The 21,020-nt window shown below is 41.2% G+C and overlaps 1 protein-coding gene across 1 annotated transcript; it reads left to right on the forward strand.

Moving 5' to 3' along the window:
• The first annotated feature begins 958 nt into the window (after window positions 1–958).
• On the forward strand, window positions 959–15,939 carry loxl1 (lysyl oxidase-like 1). Its single transcript, XM_036534980.1, has 7 exons — window positions 959–2,491; window positions 6,724–6,832; window positions 9,159–9,296; window positions 13,249–13,405; window positions 13,671–13,766; window positions 13,893–14,008; window positions 15,530–15,939. Exons 1-7 carry the CDS (start codon window positions 1,360–1,362, stop codon window positions 15,534–15,536), a joined length of 1,755 nt encoding a protein of 584 aa, XP_036390873.1. The 5' UTR covers window positions 959–1,359; the 3' UTR covers window positions 15,537–15,939.
• The last annotated feature ends 5,081 nt before the right edge of the window (window positions 15,940–21,020 follow it).

Consider the following 21,020-nt stretch of genomic DNA (forward strand, 5'->3'; position numbering starts at 1 on the left):
ACCAGTTTCACAATATAGTGAGAAAACAATCAGCCCCTCAATAATGCCCCAAGCAGAGGCAAATAATCCAGCTGGATGAAACTGTTTGTGCCAAAGGCCTTTTTTTCCACATAATGTAAAGTCAACTGGGGAATGGAGTGGTGGGGGGTTTCCGTTGGAAGCGCTGTAGCTTCACAAGTGACCTCAACTCGATTGCAAAACCGACCTCAGGGGGCCGAGAGGTGGCTTAAATTGGTTCACTGAGGCAGCCAACTATGCACAACACGATGTAACACAAAAAACGGAGGGGGGTGGTGGGGTTTTCTTTTTCTCCTAAAACATGGGTTGACAAGTTTTCTTAGTCTTCCTCCATGAAACACGGCCACCTCTGTGGTAGTTCCCTGACATGCAGGATCAAGGAGCACGAGCTAGGGGTGGAGGGGTGAGAGCAGCCATGCATTCATGCTTCCCCAGGACTTAATGAAAACTCCCTCCCTCTCCTTCTCCCTCTGCCCTGCTTCTGCTTTTTGGAGAAAGGCTCATGGCATTTTAAAAGGCCCTGTTTCCCCAAGTTAAAATAAAACTTATGGTGGTCCTTCTTACTTATTCCATAGCTTTAAAAGTCTTTATTCTCATTTGATCCTGTGAAAAATTATTCAAAAATAATACAAAGAAAAGAATGATCATATTACACCTTGACCACTGCAACAAGACCACGGTCCCTACAACACTGCATGTTCAGCACAAGAATGGAAACAGAGGAAACTCTAGAGAGTTGGAAATCTGAGTGCCTTTGCAGATGGGGGTGTTGACTCTGGAACGCTTACAGAGGCATGCCTGTTGCCGTCCGGGAAACAGCTCTAGCACTAGGGCCATGTGGGCTTGTTCAAAAAAAAAAAAAAAAAAAAAAAAAAAAGAAGAGAAAAAAAAACTTTGAGAGAGGTCTTTTTTCACAGCCTGTTGTAAGCAATCAGAGAGCCAAATAGACGCTCACTCTCACGTTGAGCAGGCACTCCTACCCAGAGGTCTGAGAGCAATGCTCCAGTCACAGACGCCACATCAAGGCAGCCAGGAAGACGGGGGAATTTTGTTCATCACTGACGCCGATAGCCAGCGTTCGCCCCTCAGAGTCACCCTCTCTGCCTCACCGGTGTACCTGCCAGAGAACTGCATCTGGGTATGTGACTGAGCCTCCACCTCCCAACTGTAGGACAGCGAATGGACAGAACCAGCTCCACTCACGCACACTGTACCAGCGGAAGGACATCTATGAGGAAGACAAAACTGTTCCAAGACAAAGCAGTCAGTAAAATTTTAAGTCTTATTGTTAAATCATTCAATTGTTGATAACTGTATCTGGCAATATTGTGTTTTGGTGTAATGATGCTGCCCACAGTGGTGGTGTGGTTGCTGCTGGTCATCAGCCAGGTTCAGGTGGAAGCCCAGGGGCAGGATGCCAGTTCCAACCCCTGGAGACAGATGATCCGGTGGGAGAATAACGGGCGGGTTTTCAGCCTGTTAAACAGTGGTGCCGAGTATGTTCCCGCTGGGAGTCAGGACCAGGACAGGGGTCACCGAGTGCTTCTGGCGGACACACCTCCCCAAACATCCCGCAGGCCACAGGGTGGCAATGTGCGCAGGCAGGCACCCCCCAGGGGTGGCTCGGAAACAGTGCGAGGACAGACCAGACACCCTTTTGGATTTGGACAGGTGCCGGAAAACTGGCGCCAGGGGGTCCTGGGCACGGGTGATACTGGCAGCCGTTTTCCATCATCCACCAGCACCCGCTTCAGGCCCTCTACAGGATCTTCATCATCCTCATCATCATCCTTCCCTCAGCCTCCTTTCAATGCACCATCCTACCCACAATACCCCTTACCACAGCAGCCTTCCTATCCACTACCGTTTGATCCCAGCATCTCAGAAGGCCCTGGGAGGGGGTACGAGCCACCCTTCCAGAGGGGGACAGGATACTCAGGGGGTACAGGTGGAGGGTATGGCGGAGGGGGATACACTGGAGGAGGTTATGGTGGGGGTGGATACACCGGAGGTGGATATACTGGAGGTGGATATACCGGTGGGGGTCTAGGACCAGTGCTGCCACGCTCACCACCAGAGTATGGTGAGGACGGTTACCGTTACTATCCACCATTTGGCCAGCCTTACTTACCAGCCCAACCAGCCCAGCCAGCTCAGCCATCATTCTCTGATGGACTTGACCACAGGTACACTCACAGCCTGTACAATGAAGATCCCTCTGGCCCTATCCCGGATGCCAACTCCAATGCAGCCCCTGTTGCAAACCCTGTCGCCCCCTCTTCAGAACGGCTGGGACCAGCACAGACGCCTGTGCGGAGCCCCCAGTATGAGCAGTTCCCCCCTTTTGGGAGAGTGCAGCCCCAGACTCCCTTCCAACAGCCTGTCCCACCAGGCAGGAACCCCCAGTCCCCGAATACTGCTGCGGAGAACCACAACATCAATGTGGGGAGTGTGTATCGGCCAGAGCAAAGAGGTGAGGTACCCTCTCTATCTTTCACACACAAAAACACACATGCATGCACAGTGAGAGAGCGAAGGCCAGCAAATGCTTTTGTGGGTGTATATTCTGATGGTTTACTTCATAATAATTAATGATTTAAATAACTTATGATTTCATAATCACGAAAATGGATTTTTTTATCCAAGGTACCAAATTTAGCCTGCCAAAGCCTGCTACAGACCTCTTATTTAAATAAAGCAGGCAACTCCTTCAGTAATATTACATGTTTATGATGTATTTCTGTGTAGTCTCAGGACACAATGCCACACCAGCACTGTCTAGGAACCGCAAACTATCAGTCCTATGTGAAACAGACAGAAAGTATAGTGCAAAAAGTGGAAAAAGCCCTGTGCCACGGGGTGCTGCAGGTGGACACAATGTGAGCTGGACACACGTGTCGAGACAGTTCCAAACTTTTACTAAAAAGAAAAGGGAAGTTGAAAAAAAAAACATAAGATCTGAAAAAATGTGATTCCTCTGCCATTCCTCTTGTGTTTTCTGGCAGCCGCAACCTGACCCAGGGGAGAGTAAACCTCATTACTTGATTTTTAAGATATTTGTTTTTGCAGCTGGAAGATGACATTGTTTTTGGATACTCTTTCTTCTGCACGTAAAAACGCACTGAGAAAAGCACTGTAAGAAAAAAAAAAAAAAAGATGGCATGACTCAGAGATCCAGCCCTACAGTTTATGAATGCAAATTAATTAATTTTGTTTGAATCATGCAGTTATAAATTGTGCTGTTCTGGTCACATCACATGCATGGCATACAGTTCATTACATTTATGAATAAATGATCTGGATCAGATTAAGGAGGTTTCCATGTGGAAAACGGTAATCATGGTGACTTCACCGTAGGGGCTGAATGAAACCATTATAATGTTGGAACCTGGGAGAGGAATGTGGGGAACCGGGGTGGGGGGGCATCATAGAGTGTAATAGTGGAAAGGTCCCATAATGCACAGGGTCCAATGACTCAGGATATGAAAGAAAGAAAGAAAAAAACATTTATCCTGGGGGGGGGGGGGATAACATTTCAGATCAATGAGATTCTTATATATTCAGAACTCCTGCCAAAAGCACAGGTTTCCTAATGTTCCTTAAAGTGAAACACATTTTTCATATTTTCTTTTTTTTCCATCTTCTTTCTCACAGTCCATGGGTAATTGATCAGCACTGTTATTAATCTCACTCTTAGAAAAGGATTAGGGGGAGGGGGAACACACATTTTATCCACATCCAAGTTGCCTATATGGAAAAGCAATGCTTATTCATATCAAAGGAATTCAAGGGATAAAGAGGTGATGCAACTGTCAACATGTGGGTGTTTCCAAGTGTTCCAGCTGCAAGGAGAATACAAAGCCTGAGGTGATGGAGCTTGCAGCTTGAGATTCCAGTCACATCAGAGTGACTGGAATAGCTATCAATCTGCTTGGCTGCATATCAACATCTTTTATGTGCTGTCTGTGCTTAATTCATTTCATTGATTTTTTTCTAAATGCGAGAACAGGTTTTGAGGGAAAAAAAACATTTTTCTAAATATATATATACCACCAAATGCACCAATTTCTCAGCACCAATGCACTTGATAAATGTAATAAAAGTTGTTGACTTGCCAAATTAAATGAGAGCAAATAAGAGCAAAGGAAATCCAGTCTTTGAAACAGGTCTGCACCAGATATTCCTGGTGATTTTGTTTTTCTGTGTGTGTAAGAGATAATCTGCTTTTTGTTCAGATCAGCCCTTCCCTGCTGCAAGAGACGGAAATCTGTAGTTCCTGCCGATTAAAAGGTCACTGAACATCATTTTGTGGTTAAGAGTAAAAGAGCTGGAAGGCTCCACCAACAAGGAAACCACAGTGTTTCACAGTCTCTCTGTGTTTACCAGAACAGTCCCATATAGCTTCCTCTGGATTGCAGGTTTGCCTCAGTTTAAGGTGACAAACAGGAAGTATGCACAGTGCTGGGAAAGTTAGAGGCCTCATTTGAACCTGGGCGCTGACCAGACTGGAACAGGAACCAGAGGAACAGGAATCCCCTTTTCCTCCTGGACTATAAAAGAGAGGAAGGAGGCTTATGAAATACTCACGCTGCAAAGATCCTCCCTCGTTAGGTATTACGAACTTTTCCAATACCTGCTAACATCAGTAGGACTGAGTGGCGCCCTCTGGTGGCAGTTCCAAACTCAGGGCATTCACAGAAAAGGCACAAGAGGGATTGCATACCAGCAACTCTCCAGGAATTGAGATTTAGTCTGGATTTTGTCACCTAAATCTAAATGACTGACTATCACCAGGAGGGCACATGTGCCTAGACCCATCCATCAAGTGCTACTGTTGACCTTATGTAAAGTATGGCCTCAGAAATACTGCAGATGTGGGTTTGGGAGAGCAGTTGATACTTCTTGAGTTAGTAGATGCAGATGTTAGTTGCACTAAAGCACTCATACAGCCTCTCTATAGAGGGGAATCAACGCAAAAGTAGACATTCTGAGTAAAAATCTGCTGTTTAAGACCTTGGTGGTTTTTAACAATACTCACAAAGCATGTTGGCTGAGTGAAAATACTGGGATAGTCATGGTGTGCCACACATGTTTTGTACTTTCTTTCTTTCTCACAATTATTTTTTTCCTGAGGAGCTTCTAAGCTGAAACGTGACTGAATATGGGAGGTTACTAAAGAAACTAAGCATATGGCATTAAGCAATTGGATTTAATTTCATAGAGGGCTTAGGTCATTACATTTCTCACTTCGCTTATCAGACTTATAAGACTTTGTCTTATCCACAGTGACTTGCACGTAGCTTAAAATTTTTACATGTTATCCATTTATACAGCTGGATATTTACTGGGGAAATCTGAGTTAAGTGCCTTGCCCAAGAGTACAACAGCAGTTCCCCAAAGGGAATTTTAACCAGCAACCTCTGGGTAACAAGCCCTGCTCTGTTTCATATGCCTTAACTTTCTAACTTTATTGTAAGTGTCTGTGTTTGGGGGTTGAAGGAAACAAGCCTGAAAAAAAACATTCTCCACTCAAACATTAAGGTCATTGCCTTCTCCAGCTCTGTGGTGTAAGCGGGACACACATTAACTTTGACAGCTAAGACCTGCTTTTTTATTTTTCTGTTTTTGTAACACTATTGGTTGAAAGCCCAGTTTTAAAACAGCAGGGAAGTGAGGTCATTGTCATCTCTCTCTCTCTCTCTCTCTCCCCACTCTATTTCCCTGTCATAGCAATAAGGACAAAACTAACATATTATCCATAATGACAGATCATACACTTGTCCTACACATTGGTTGTTGTGCCTGTACACATGGGATGGTGTTAAGCATTCCTCATTGGACCTGCCAAGTCTCCTGACTTCTCTCTATGCACAATGCACAGACAATTGATTTACAGTCAAAGAAAGCTCAAAATCAAAAATGATTCAAAACATATTAGTGAATCCCTGAACACTTGTGGCATGTATTTGGGTATCAGACAGCATCTGTTCTGAACCACATAGGTGATCTGTAAATCACCTGTATGGCTCATCCCAGTCACTGTGGCAATCCTTTATTTGATCCATATAACAGGATGATCTGCCAATCATAGTGGCATTTAAGCATCATCTATGCAACACTGGTGCAGCATGACAGCCAATAGCATGACCTCTATTTCTTCCCCATGAGGCCATTAGAGTGAAAAGTCTCTTTCAGGACTCTGTGACCCAAAGGTCATAGTGATGATAATCTGGAATTCATAGCAATTACAGAGCCCTGATTACAGAACAAGCATGACTCTGTTAACTGTTTGAAAGCAGAACTGTAGTCCATGACAAGGCCCTTTCAGTTATGTTCTAAAGTGATTCTTACACATAAAAATTCTAGGAAATATACATACATACAATATAATTGAATTAAATCCTAAAGTCATTTGTGGAAGAAGATCTATTTTAGAATATTTAAGAATTAACTCAGAGTTTGCAATTACACAAGAGAATATAATGCTGTATTTTTAGGTTATTATTATATATACATATATTTTTTATTTTATCGTATTTCCTTAGAATAGATTTTGCAACTTAAATTGACAATGATGTTTTGTTCATCGCATTCCATTCCACTGGAAAAAAAAAAAAAAGTTTAAGCTTGGTTCAACGAAGGATTCAAAAAAAAAAAAAAAAAAAAAAAAACACAATTAATTGTAGCTGTATTGTGTCATCCTAGGGTTACCTGACCTGGTTCCTGACCCAAACTATGTCCAAGCCTCCACCTACATCCAACGGGCTCACCTCTACTCCCTCCGCTGTGCTGCTGAAGAGAAATGTTTGGGCAGGTGTGTGTGCTATGTGTGTTTCTGACCCTTCCCCTTACAATCATAAACACACCACCAATTCAGAATGTTTATTCAAGGCAGAGCCAAACCCCAGCTTGCTGATAAAGGTTTGTATATAACTCGATAGCACTGAAGACTTAAAGAGTTTTCGTAACAATGCTGACATCAATCTACAGTTGGAACTTTCCAAGAAAAAGTGTTTTTGAAACATACTTCTCAGAGAACTGGAAAGTCTCATTGGGGTTCACAAATTATGCACTCTGTCCTATTGAAACAAGATACAACGTAAATACTGTATATGCGGTCACCCGCATATTGATGATTGATATATATGCTTTCAAGCATTCTGCAGGTGCTTTGAAATTAACATGCATGCCAAACATGCAGTTTTGTCAAAAACACAGATGCTAGGTTTTTTCTATGCTTTATTAGGGTATAACTCAAATCCCTCTTTATTACTGTATTGCAATGCCACTGTTGATGACAGGGCAAAAACACTGAGTTGGAAAATAGGTAAAGAAATCTGTTTTAATGCTGATTTAATAATACAAATGCACAAGTTGTGAAATATACATTCATCCCTACATACATCTCTTTATAGCGTGGCATAGTGGTTAAGGAGCATAACTTGTAACCAAAAGGTTGCCAGTTTAATCCCCTGCTGGGACACAGGTGCTGTACCCTTGGGCAAGGTACTTAACCCACAATTGCCTCAGTAAATATCCAGCTGTATAAATGGACACCATGTCAAAAAAAAAAAGAGATGAAAACTAATCGATGTAAATCGCTCTGCTAAATGCCAATAATGTAATGTTTATTAACCTGCTGACAATCAGCTAGGAAAAAAATATAATTTGGATTGCATACCCATTAGATGGATTTCACATGTCAAACTAAATGAATCTGTGTTGTGTTAGTGTATTTTGAATTTATATAGAGCCATGTTTGAAGATAATCCACTAATTTTGGTCACACTGAGGGAACTACTCTAGCTGTTTGCGTACCTATTGGAGGCTGATCTCTGTGTTAGGTTGATCTTGTTTTCCCCTGGTTTTCTCTGCCATCTCAGTATAACCTTCCAACCCTCACTCCATCCAAGCACAAAGCACTTAAAATGTTGCATTCAGCTTGCCTGCCGGCTCTTGTGTACATCCTAATATCCCCAACAATGTCATTCCTCACCGTGTTCTCATATCCTGGCAGTATATCATGGTAATCACAGACAGATGGCTTGATGTGTTTCGCTCCTCTCTGCAAAGTCAACAACTGTTGCAAGATGAATTGAGCATCATTGCAGTCTCTGAGTGCCATTCTGCTGTGAGCCTATATCTTGTTGTTTTTATCAAAATTCAAAAAGTGGATTTTTCGGATGCCTCTCTGTGCAGTGCATTTGATCAGATGCTAGTAATGCTTCCAGAGTGCCAAACAGTCTGATCTACCTAACAAACTTCAAGAAGTGAGATTTAAGGGGTACACTATGAATACCTTCTTAATGATCAAGTATAATAACAACTTAGCTATAAACATGTTAATTGCCAACACAGTAACCTGCCATTATTTGATGAAAGCATTTAATAATGTTCTTCACATAAATTTGTATGTATTTGCCCACTGTCAGCTGCAATATGAAATGTGATTCACACTATGTAGTAAGTGGTAATGTGAAAATAGCATTGCAGTGTCTTCATGAACTAGTTAAACTGAGAAGTTTAACAGGTACAATTGATTTCTAGGATAAATGCCTCTTGGCATAGTATTTGCATCAGCAGATCATGAATTCTGGCCCATATGATTTAAATTTTAATCTGATTGCCCGTTATATGTGATTATGGCAGAAGCTCAAATAGTGGCTGATTCCAGCAGAACGTTTTAGTCTTGAAATTATTTTTCAAAGTGAAAATGTACTCCAGATTATATTGTGGTTATTGTAATGTCTTACAAAGGGAAAGCACTTGTGACAGTACTGTTGCCTGATGTATCTTTATTACAAAATGATTATAATGCTATTATAATGATTATAATACTCATTTATTTAATTAATTTTCAGCTATAGTGTTATCAATATTATCATGGAAATCATTTCACACCTTCCATTTTCCATTTTCACCTTCCTCTACCAATGACTGGACATAAATTCTTTAATTTAATTGAAACATGTTTCAGCAAGGATATCCCTATGGCAATCACACACCTCCAAAGGACTGTTCTGCCCTCTCCTATACTGGTGCTGAGTGAACTCCAGAATGAATGAGGTGGAGCTTTCCGATGTGTTGTCACAATGTGTTGCTCCTATTTTGTTCATGTACCATTCTGTCTCTCCGTACAGCTCTGCCTATGGCTCTGAAGTAACAGATTATGACATCAGGGTCCTCCTGCGCTTCCCACAACGGGTTAAAAACCAAGGGACGGCCGACTTCATGCCCAACCGCCCCCGTCATACCTGGGAGTGGCACAGCTGCCATCAGTGAGTACTATTCATGTGTGACAAGAACAGCACAAAGGAAAATTACACTGCAGTTTGTCATTGAATTAGCGGTCAATTCACTTGCACCTCTTCAGTCTGCGTTCAGATGCGCATGAGATGATTCCACATCTCATCAACTCATAATACTGTGCCCTTTCACAGCAACAGTTAACATGAAGGTATTGGAACAGACAGTACAATTCACTCTGGAAAGGACATTCATGAGTGTGAATGTACCAGTCAATTTTCTAAATAGCTGTGGATGGGCAATGTAAATTGGATCCACAGAGGCTCATGATCTCTTATTTGCTTTTTAGCCTTTTACTCAGATGTATGTATTTTACTTCTGTCTCTCAACATCCTTGTTTAAATTGTACATGCATCATAAAGACAGGGTTGCATTCAGCACATGAACATTTGGCGGATGTGTTTTTCACTGACCTTGTGCTATGCTGCCCAGATCACTCTGAGAATGTTAACCGACTGTGAAGAGATAGGGTGTGTTGCTAGGTGACGTCAGGGCACACCTCTTCATTCACTCCCTGGAGAGTGAGGTCACGGTGTTGTGCAATGCAGTCACGGGAAACAAACGCACAGCTTTTCATCACTGGCTGACCTGGAAATTGAGTCTAGAAATCTTGTTTTGATGATGCCTTTGTTTATTGGCAGAGCAGGGGCCCTCTCTCTGATCCAGGACAGGAACTGACTGAAATCATGTATTACAGCTCTGCCAGAGATGGCTTACATCAAAAACTTACGAAACTGTCCCAGATTCTCACAGTAACTCAACAGTTGCACCTGTAACTCTTCCATGTGTTCCATATGACACTTCTGCTTCCATCAATATATACTAGTTTCTGCTCCATGTTCTGTATTGTGCAGTTTGTATATTAGCTACTTCATTATGCTATATTTTAGTGCTACCTGCTTATGTAGCAGGACTTAATGTGCCTCACGGATCTCTACTTGTGAAACAGAATGATATTCTTAAACAGAGAGAGACTTTATTAGTCTTTAATTGTGCACCAGATGTGCAATGACGTTTGACCCTAGGAGTCAGAGGTCATAACTGGTGTTTGTGCAGGTGCTTACATGGGAGCTTTCTGAGCTCCGTGTAGCCTGTGTGGCAGTGTGGAAATGCCAGGCTTCTGTTGAATGTTTCCTTTTTGACTGGGCTGCATTATGTATGGCTCCACACTCTCCAGCATAGGTCCCGGGTTTTAGGAATTTAAACACCTTTCACAAGCAGCTAAAATAATGAAAATCATACACTGGGTTACAGGGCGTTGTTTCATCTTATGGTCCCTTTTACCTTGGCATTCCCCTAATTGGGAAGAGGTTGAGGTGAAATCCAGCAGACCAGCGGCCTTGCACGCAGACTGTGCCCCTCCCTCTCTATGTCCCCATCACCTTGTGAAAAATAATAATCCCACGTCTTGAGTCCACATAAATATCTGCAATAGAAATGGAACGACTGCAACATTTCCTTTCTCCCAACCAGAATCCTAAGTGTTGTAATGATCCATCCCCCTGCTCCTTCTCATTCCAAGCAAAAATGCAGGATATTTTATGAAGATGCTTGGTGTCCTCTCTGACTACTATGTATGTAGAGCAGCAGATGTGAATTAGGGTCTTGCAGCACCAGGTATAAATGTGAGTCAATCCCCCCCAAAATGTACAAATCTGCCTCCATCCTAGGAAACAAAGCAAACAAGGCTCTTTTCAAGCACCAAGCACCACAGATTAAATGCATGGAAGCCGGAAATACAGTATGTTCTATAAAACAGTAAAATGTCATTCCTTTACACTCCACCCTACCTTCATTGCTTCAACCTTTTTCAGTCTTTCACACAACAGACTCTCCTGTTAACATATAGGGTTAAGAGTAAAAACATTTTTCATACAGGCAGAATTTTCTGAGTCAGTGCTCTCCAGCACTTACCTCACCTGTGCTATATTTCCGGAAAAAAACGCTACAGAAATAGTGTGTGGGAGCACTTAGCATGCCTACAAGCTACATTCATTTCTTGAGCCTTCCTGCAGATTAGACCTTTAATATCACTGATGGCTTTCAATAAAAATCAGGAGAGATTTATTTTGATAATTATGATTAGATGAAGATGGTCTGTAAGATGAATGGCTCAGTAATTCACTTTAGCTCATTGCTCTTTATGTGTTAAAAGCTTTGTTCACAGATCATCTGACATCCGCTATGGGAAACTCAGTTTGGCTTAAAGTCAAAACCATTACTGGTTTTGAGCAGTTCAAAGTGAGCAGATTTTAGAGATTTGTTTTTGTTCAGTTATCATTTTGCTATTTATTTTTCAGGGAGATATAGATGAGACTCTCTAGGTTTGTGTGATGTCTATCACTGATGAAAAACATTCAGACACAGACAACAGCATAAACCTAATAGACCTTATTCTTATTAATCGTAAATTTAATCATAAAGACATATACCTACATTATCTCTGAACAGTCGCTTATTTGCATATACACAAGCATACAGGTGTGCACACACACATAGATACATCACACAAACATACATCCACACAAACACATACTGCTCATGCACAAAAGCTGGTTGCCAAGTAGTGATTAAGCCCATGCCAATCAATCACGTGACATTAATTAAGCCCTCATACCTCATTAGAGTGCTAATGTCTTGATTCATCATTACATTATTGTTGTGATTAATTAGAATGTACTTTCCATTGGTACTTTACTTGTACAATTAAGTTGCTCTATTGGTGGGAATATGTTATGAGTGGTTAGGCTTGTGGTATATACAGGTACTGAACATATGGCTTCAAAATGTACCCTTTTTTGTATTTAAAGCCTATGGAAATTATTTTTTGTATTAATTATTTAAGATTACTCATTTTGACAGGTACACAACAGCCTATAGTACATTGCAAGCTCAGACTCATCATATAATGTTGGGAGTAACTAATAAAAAAGTCTATTTGTGACTTTGAATCCCCCCTGAAGGATTTTATCTTACTTGTTGACATGAATTTTGTTTGCACCAATTGCTCCATGTCGATGCTTGTCCCACAACTTTTTATAGTTCATCTGCAACAAAACTGTTAATACCTTTGTAGCAAAGGGTGAGAGCAGTCACCCCACCCAGCCTCGAACCTGGGTTGACGGGGTACCAACCATGCCACTTTGACCACGACGCCAAAGAACCAGGCTCATTGGTATGGCAGTCAGAGGGCATACTCAACCGTAGTGACGGCACTCCATCACACTGCCCTTCCCTTCGGGAAGCACGCCCATGCCCTTCACATACCATGGCGTCCCTCACGCATTCCCCTGCCATACTTCTCCCATCCCAGGGTGCCCCACTCACTAGTGCTTCACCCATCTCTGGGGTCCCTCACACCGTGCTTCACCTATCTCTGGGGTCCTTCACACCAGGGTCAACCTAACCTAGGGGTCCCTCATACGGCTCACACACCGGGCACGCCTCCGATGGCGTCGCGGCAAGCTGTGGTGTCGCGGTCAAAGTCACATGGTTGGTACCCCGTAGACCCGGGTTCGAGGCCGGGTGGGGTGACTGCTCTCGCCTTTCGCTACAAATGGTGTCAGAAGTGGGATGGCTTGCCGCGAGGCCATCGGAGGCCTGGCTCTTTGGCGTTGCGGTCAAAGTGGCATGGTTGGTACCCCGTAGACCATGGTTCGAGGCCAGGTGGGGTGACTGTTCTCGCCCTTTGCTACAACCTTTTTTAGTCAGCTCATAAGTGGGTTCAGAGTATTGCAATGTCACTGGGATAGCTTGATTCATTTCGTGTTTAATCCCTTTCACTCGTATCTATGTATGTATGTATGTATATAGGCCATTTTGGTGAGAATGCAAAGTAAAAGTGCCACCCAATACCTGCTTTCTTGTTCTCATCATCCCTTTCTATCTACCTTCCTCCATCTACCTGCCTTGCCTTTTACACAGACACTACCACAGCATGGATGAGTTCAGCCACTATGACCTCCTGGAGATCAGCACTGGACGGAAGGTGGCAGAGGGCCACAAGGCTAGTTTCTGCCTGGAGGACACAACCTGTGACTTTGGACACCTGAAGCGTTATGCCTGCACATCACACACTCAGGTATACACAGGTGACATGGGGCCCTGACCTATGTAGCACAGACATGTTTATATCACATTGTAATAAACATTTACAGACAGTGCCTTTCAGTCCATTTAGTTACCCAAAATGATATGTGACATTAATGTTATTGGCTTGGATAATTCCTTTTGATCAAAGAAACACATTATATAATGATGTCCAGGCTAAATGACCAAATATTTCTTTGGTGGTTGAAGCCTGAAAGGTACCATCACATAAATATAAATTTCTTGTCTTTCTTCAGGGCCTCAGTCCTGGCTGCTACGATACATATAACGCTGATATTGACTGCCAGTGGATTGACATCACAGACGTTCAGCCAGGAAACTATATATTGAAGGTAACAGCCAGTAATTGTTTGATGGTCCATTCATTTACTTGTTTCTCCATTTAGTTCATTGTTAAAATTGACACTGTGCTGCTTTGGGTGATAAAAATATAAACAAACCATCCCGTTGCATTGCAGCTCCAGGTGAATCCCAAGTACAGCGTGCTCGAGTCAGACTTCACCAATAATGTGGTCAGGTGTAATATACACTACACGGGACGTTTCGTCAAAACCACAAACTGCAAGATCACACAGTGAGTACAGAACATTTCCTACCACATAGGTCTAAACCAGGGCTTCTTTTCAATCAAAACACTATACATATTTATAGAAAATACTGTATGTGACTGAAAAATGGACTGTCCCCTTTATGGAAATGTTTCAAAGTGGAATTCCTGCCCAGAAGGACTTCATTTGAATATTCATCTGATGTAATTGGCAGTGAATACTAAATCATTCCGTGTTTAACACATGGGCCACATATTGGGGCCAAAACACATACTGTATTGCCCATATGTTTTATATTTTAGTGGCCATTTGATACAACATAAGCTTTACAAATGTGATGTATTGTAATACCACGTAGGATACTATCAAGGATAATATCAAATTTGCTAAAGAAATGGGAATCCAATTGTACAACTCGCATCAATGTATATCATTCATACACATTTCCTTGAAATTAAATGCATTACCTAAAACAGAAAAAGTATCAACTGTAGGAATCATTGAACCATACTTGTTAAAACTGTTAGCAGTTGTCTGTTGTTTCACTATTTAATCCTTGTTTAGATGTCCTGAACTAAGGTCAAACAAGCTTTAAGAGTTCCTTGTAAGAACAGAGACACCCACATTAACGGTTAATGTGTTTCCTGTGTGGCCACACAGGTAGGGTGTTCTCTAAGAGTCTGTGAATTATTCTCTGTCAAACAAATGTCAGTTACCCTTAGAGTGCACGTAAATTTAACAGTGACTAACGATGAAACCAGTAAACCAGAATAAGTGGAATATTATTCATTTTAAATGAAAGGATATTTTCTTATGTGAAACAGCTAGTCCATCAGAATTTCAATCAATAAAAGTCAATCGAACCAGACAGTGCCACAGACGGACATAATGAATCAACTTGTTCTTTTATGTAAGGACTACAAAGGACTTACATCCATTCCAGGAACAAAGCCTGACTTTGAACTACCTTCAAACTAACATTAATATAATAGAAAATTGCTTTTTCATACTATTTTCAAACTACTCCCATTTATTCCCATGATTTGCTTTTTTACATTTGAGTTTGTTCAGACTAAAAAGAGGAAACTATAAACTAAACATTAATTATAAATTTAAAATATGGCAGGCTCTCCCCAAATGAAAGCTGACCATGACTTTTTTTCAGGATTAGCTGTTAAGATTTGAATTAAGGTTTGGGTTTAGCATGGCCCATTTCTTGAGGTTCTGCAACATATGGATGAAATGCGATTGCAATTACCTTTCCCTTACTTTTTTGCTGTTAATTGAAACTGGCCTTAGTACTTCCATCACCAGCAGATGAAGCAGACTATATGTGTTCCCTCATTTGTCCCTTTGAGTGTGAATACAATACTAGAATAGTTATTGACAGATTTGACTAAAACTTGGGGGAAGTGATCACCTATGAAAAAAAGAGATGATTAGTTGCGTTAATGTATCTTATAATTTCTTTAAAGTGCAATGCAGGTACTTCTCTACCAAATACTACTCAAGTTTTCATTTGCATGTCTTCTCTGTCTGTTCTGAAGGTCCTGATCAAACTCCCAGATCTGAGTGTCCAGGGGAATTGCTGTTCCATTGCAATGTGAATGGAAACCAATTTTTGTTTTGCTACAAATTCATGAGCCCTTCGAGAAACGGCGTTCCGCTAGCACTGACGACAATATGGAGTATTTACACAAGCACATGATGAGAATTATCATAGAATGAACATTGGGAGGTCCAAGTCTTTTTTCTTCCATTTTCTATTTTCCCTTTTTAAATAGAGGGGATGTGTATGTATTGGGGGGCCCACTGCAAGTGTCCAGGACATTTTTAAAGAGCAGCATTCCTGTGCCCTGTGACCTTCTGGTCTGGAGTTAACCGCTTGGCATTAAATAAGGTGTGACAGGAAGTGGTGCTGTTGTGGTCCCAGATGTGTCAAGGTTCAGCTATAGTCCAGCCCATAAAATTTGTAAAATAAATAAATAAATAATAATAAAATAAATTAAAAAAGAACTTCCAATGGTATTAAGCCATGTCCTTCAAAATACATTGATAGTGAATAACAAAAAAAAATGACTATTATATATTTTTTGTAATTTCATTGTTTCTCTGTATCTTAATTTCCTCTTTGAGCCTACTTAAAAAGAGGGGCTCTGAGAAAATAATAGCACAGTGTAAATAAAATATGTTAAAAGGCCAATCTTCATTAGATACAGTTCCCATATTGCAGTCGCTTTCTTAACAAAATACCACCTGAATTTAGACTCTTTAGCCTTGTTCAAAGACAAATCAGTCATTGCATTTCCTCTGACCTACACCCAAAACACATGAAGCTGAACATTCTTTGATGGCATTCATCCAAGTTTTTGGAGGCAGGACAAAAATACATGTATACAGTTACCATGTTTTAAAGTTGGGTATTATTCTATGTTACTAAGCTATCAACACTGGTCAGATGTCAAGTTGGTCATTTTAAGCATTTTAAGAATGTATATGACGATTTTCCCACTGATGCATGAGTTTATTTAAAAATGTATTTTGTTTTGTCCTTGTTACATTTCTTTGTAATGAAAAGGTCTACAGTACTGTGTCTGACTTGTTGCTGTACTTGTGAAATAGCAGGAATACTTTATTATTAGAGATACAATTCATACTTCAATATTAACTTCAGTTGAGCGCAATTGTCAAACTACTGTCACAAGCCGTTCATGAAAATCATCTTGTTGACTATCAGCGATGCTTGGAATTACAGTAAATTAGAACACTGTTTCTACCTACCTCTAAACAAATGAGCTATTTTTCCAGTTTAAAGGCACACTGCGTGATTCTATACAGAAAAAACCCAGGGAAAGCATTTGGTTGGATGTAACATGGGTTTACAAATCTGCCTGACAAGGCTGTTGACTTTGTAAATCCAGCTATCCACTTTGCTTCTGGTTCTTTTCAAGTTTCTTTAAAACTAATGCCTTAAAACTAATTAGACAAGTGCTTTGAGGTCTGTGGAAAATGGAAATGACTTCTCAAGTGAACAAATTCAGAATATACCTTGTTTATTGTATCCAGTTTATATATCATATTACACGTTAACTACTTTAATATTGTACATTGTCTATGCTACCCTTGAACATGGTTCATTTACGTTGGGGTGACTCACTAGGTTGCAGGATTTCCATGACAGGTGGACAATAAAATTGGAGGATTCTGTTACAACACTGGTGTTTGTCAAATCTCATTGATAACATTACATGTAATCAATCTAACAACTGTTAAAACCTGTCATTTGTGTTGATTTGCTTGAATTCCCTTTAAGTCTTGAACCCTTGTCTAAAGTGACATATTTTAAAATAACAATAAAGTAATATGTATCTATAAAACATCAGACCAAAGTGCTGTTTTCAACCAGAAATACAATGTGGAATGCTGTTTTTTTTTTTTTTTTCTTTTTGCTTAAAGTTCTGTGGCTGTTGAGAAAGAGGCAATGCTCCGCCCTTCTGAGTTTGTGTATTACCAAACAAGCCTGAAATTCAACCCCATTCCAAACCACTTCAGATTACTCATCCACATCCTGGCCAGGATGTAAACATTTCCATATTAGCTGAAGTCATCATTCATGTTTGGCCTGTGATAACAAATAATATGATGTAGGAATTGAGAGCCGAGTGCAAGCACATGAAAATGAGATATTTCAGTATGATCAGTCAATATCAACTATTACGTTTTTCAGCTCAACCCCTTTGGGCTTATCTCTCTCCCAACATCCCACATGTAATCAGATCACTCACAAGAGCTCAAGACTTGGGAAAACACAACTATGTTGTATATACAAATGAGCATGTAAATAACAGTGCAACCTTTAGTTTTGACCTTTGACTTCACCATTCATGGTGCCCTCAACCCATAAAGAAAGTCACATATACCTAACATGTCTGATTGGTAGTAAGCTAATGACAAGGAGTGTAGTATGTGCCACTCCACTTTCAGGTAAGACATAAACGCAAGTTAAGGCTAGGGTGGAGAAGGAAATTTGACACACTGATGCATTTTATATATCAGCAGATATGTCAACAGTCTGTCATATGTCACCTTCAAAAAGGTCACAATACCTGGCTTTAGATAACAGGAAGTGGAAATAACTAGCTGGTCATGATGCGTACTGGTGCTGTGCAACCCAGTGAGGCACCTGCTTGAAGAAGTTTTGCTCATTTGTGTCTCACAGCTGAGGCCAAGTGTATCATGCCCTGTATATATGGTTGACTAGTAAGGTATAACAATACTGAGCATTCAGATACATCTTTTAACAAGGGCTATGATTGCCTTCAGTTATGATACAAATCCAATCAGAATGAGAATGTTTTCCCCTGTGCTTATTTATGCGATTAACAGATGTCCAAGTAATACTGTACACATAACATGCAATGTTTGTTAATGTGATAAGCACATGTACGTGTGTGAATACAGACCACATGGGTGCAGGAGCTATTTTGTTACTACTGAAAACATGGCAACGCGAAAGTGTAGGAGGTAACAGTGGTGTTACAGTTCGTTGCAGTGGTTTCCCGTTGAATGTGAGCAGGTGCACGCGTTCGACCCTGCTCAGCAGGCAGCAGGGGATGGCTTTCCGCCCGTGAGCCAAAGTCTCACTCTGCTCCATTATCCGGGCCTTGGCAGCTGTCACTGTGAGTGCCAACAGACCAGGGGGAGCAGTGCTCCTAATGGAAGCTCTTATGGAACATGGAGTCATGAAGTCAAACACGAGTAATCCCTCCATCCCACTCCCTGCCACCCCCCCCCCCCCCCATGTGAGCACAGAGCTCAACCAAGTCTGGGCTGTGTGCCAGTGTTCCTGATTATGCAGTAATTATAGAATAAGAGTAATTAGAAAATCTATTGAAATGGTCTCTGCTTTTGGATCACATACGATATTGATTTAGGGATGTGCATCTGGATACACAGAGACCACCTGACCCCTATGAATAGATGTACCTACAGACTACAGGCATGGACTGGACGAAGACAGATCTACAGGGTCTATGGCAGTGGCGCCAAGACAGATTTATAGAAGGGCCTGAAGCTGTTAGGAAAAACTATAAATGAATAATACTAAAATGATAATAATGTTAATAACAATATTAAAAACATAATAACAAAAATCTGTTTAGAGATAACAAGACCGTGTTAAGTCTCAACAAGAAAATGAAACTGAGAAATATATCATCTAAACAGAAAAGAAAAATGCACATTTGTCATTAAATGCACTTTCAAACACTTACCACTAAACACTTAAATATCGTCAGACATTTCTGTAGGACCCAAATTCAGGCCACCTTTAGCCTCAAGGAGTGACATCATTCATTTGGGTCATGCTGTGTCTTAATCAATGTGACCATTCTGGAAAATAATGAATATATTTCTGTCCCCTCCACTTCCACATGACCAAAATTCATTAGCATTTAAACTAGAAACAAGCTCTACCTACAGAGTCTAGCTACATGTTTGGCCAAATGTTCTGAGTTGCATTCTCCACAATGTGACAATTTACTGAAATAAAATGAAGAAAAGAGAAAACCATTTCCCTTTATTTGATGTATCAGGTGTTGGTGTGGATGGTGATTATTGCTGAAAATCATAATATGCAGACCTATCATAGACTGCACTGTGGATTACAGTGTGATTGACAATTGTTTAGGCTTATACACGAGTTCTGGCCAAAACTCGTTCTTTCATTACATACATGTGGCTACAGCAGATGAACCACGATCTGCTGCTTCTCCAGATGACAGGGATGCTGGGGTGGTGGGGGGGGCTAGGGACTGATGGCAGAAGGGCGAGTATGAGATAATAGAGAAAGAAAGAGACATGGGGAGTGAAAGGTGCAAACATTCATAGTCATGCAGCAGAATGGAGAGCCGGGCAATGTCACATTCCAAAAATACCTCCATGAAACAGTTCCCTGGTGGTGCGAATCACACAGACAGGCAAGGAACAGGAGAAATGGTGACTGTCTGTCTGCTCGTCTGGCAGCCAATCTCTGATTATTCATCCCACACTGCCCCTCTCTTGACATATTGCTCCCTCTCTTCTATGCACTTTTCACCCTCCGTGTCCTAGTAATTGTTCTGCCTGGTTGTTTTCTATAGTTCTCAGATAGAGAATTAACTGTTATATTACATTACATTATATTATAGGCATTTTGCTCTGGCATTCTTATCCAGAGCAACTTACATCAGTTACAGTACACACACTCACACTCACACACACTGGAGAAAACAGAATATGCCACTCTACATGTTGCTGTAACATTCCATACTACACATACAGGTTAGATTTGACAGAGTGGGGAGTGGGCTGTGCTGTATATAGCTGAGTGAACACACATCTCCCTTCTCTGGTACACTGAATGCAGCCTGCATGATAAGGGGCAGGAATGCAGACTGCACAGTGGACTCGCTACATGCTTGACTGAACCACCTGGCAGTTGAAATGACTCTGGCCTCCTGTTTAGAACACATGCCTTGCTTCGGTGTCTGCTGTAAAGATGCATTCCACTAAGAACTTTATCCCCCCCTTCCTCCACGCATAAATTTTTAGGAGTATGCAAATGGTCTGTTCCCTGCATCCCAGGGCGTCCTAGCTGGTTATACATGGGGTGATAAATTCTCATTAAGGCTCGCCTTCTTTGAGAAGCGGAAATTTAAGGCGGGATATTCATGTTTATTGCCCCAGACAATTGGAACAAATGACTGAATTTTTCCAAAGCGAGATAATAGCCACGGTGTAATCCGGCTGCCTTGCTCTATGGCCTATCGGCAGATGTCACTTCTCCGGGGAGTTGCAATGAAGTCAGCAAAAAAGGACCAGGCAGTTTCACAAAATATCTACTTTCTTTGACAGAACCTTTTTTCATTATTTCAAATTTTGTTGCGTTTGCGGTTCCCATTTCCTGCGGATTTAACAGGATGACTCCCACCCTGTCCTGTGTGATGCCACTCTCTGGTGACCCCTGCTTCCTCACTGTGACAGCATAAGGGCGTCTGA

The sequence above is a fragment of the Megalops cyprinoides genome, chromosome 8 (genome assembly GCF_013368585.1).
Source record: "Megalops cyprinoides isolate fMegCyp1 chromosome 8, fMegCyp1.pri, whole genome shotgun sequence".
In the NCBI taxonomy this organism is placed as follows: Eukaryota; Metazoa; Chordata; class Actinopteri; order Elopiformes; family Megalopidae; genus Megalops; species Megalops cyprinoides.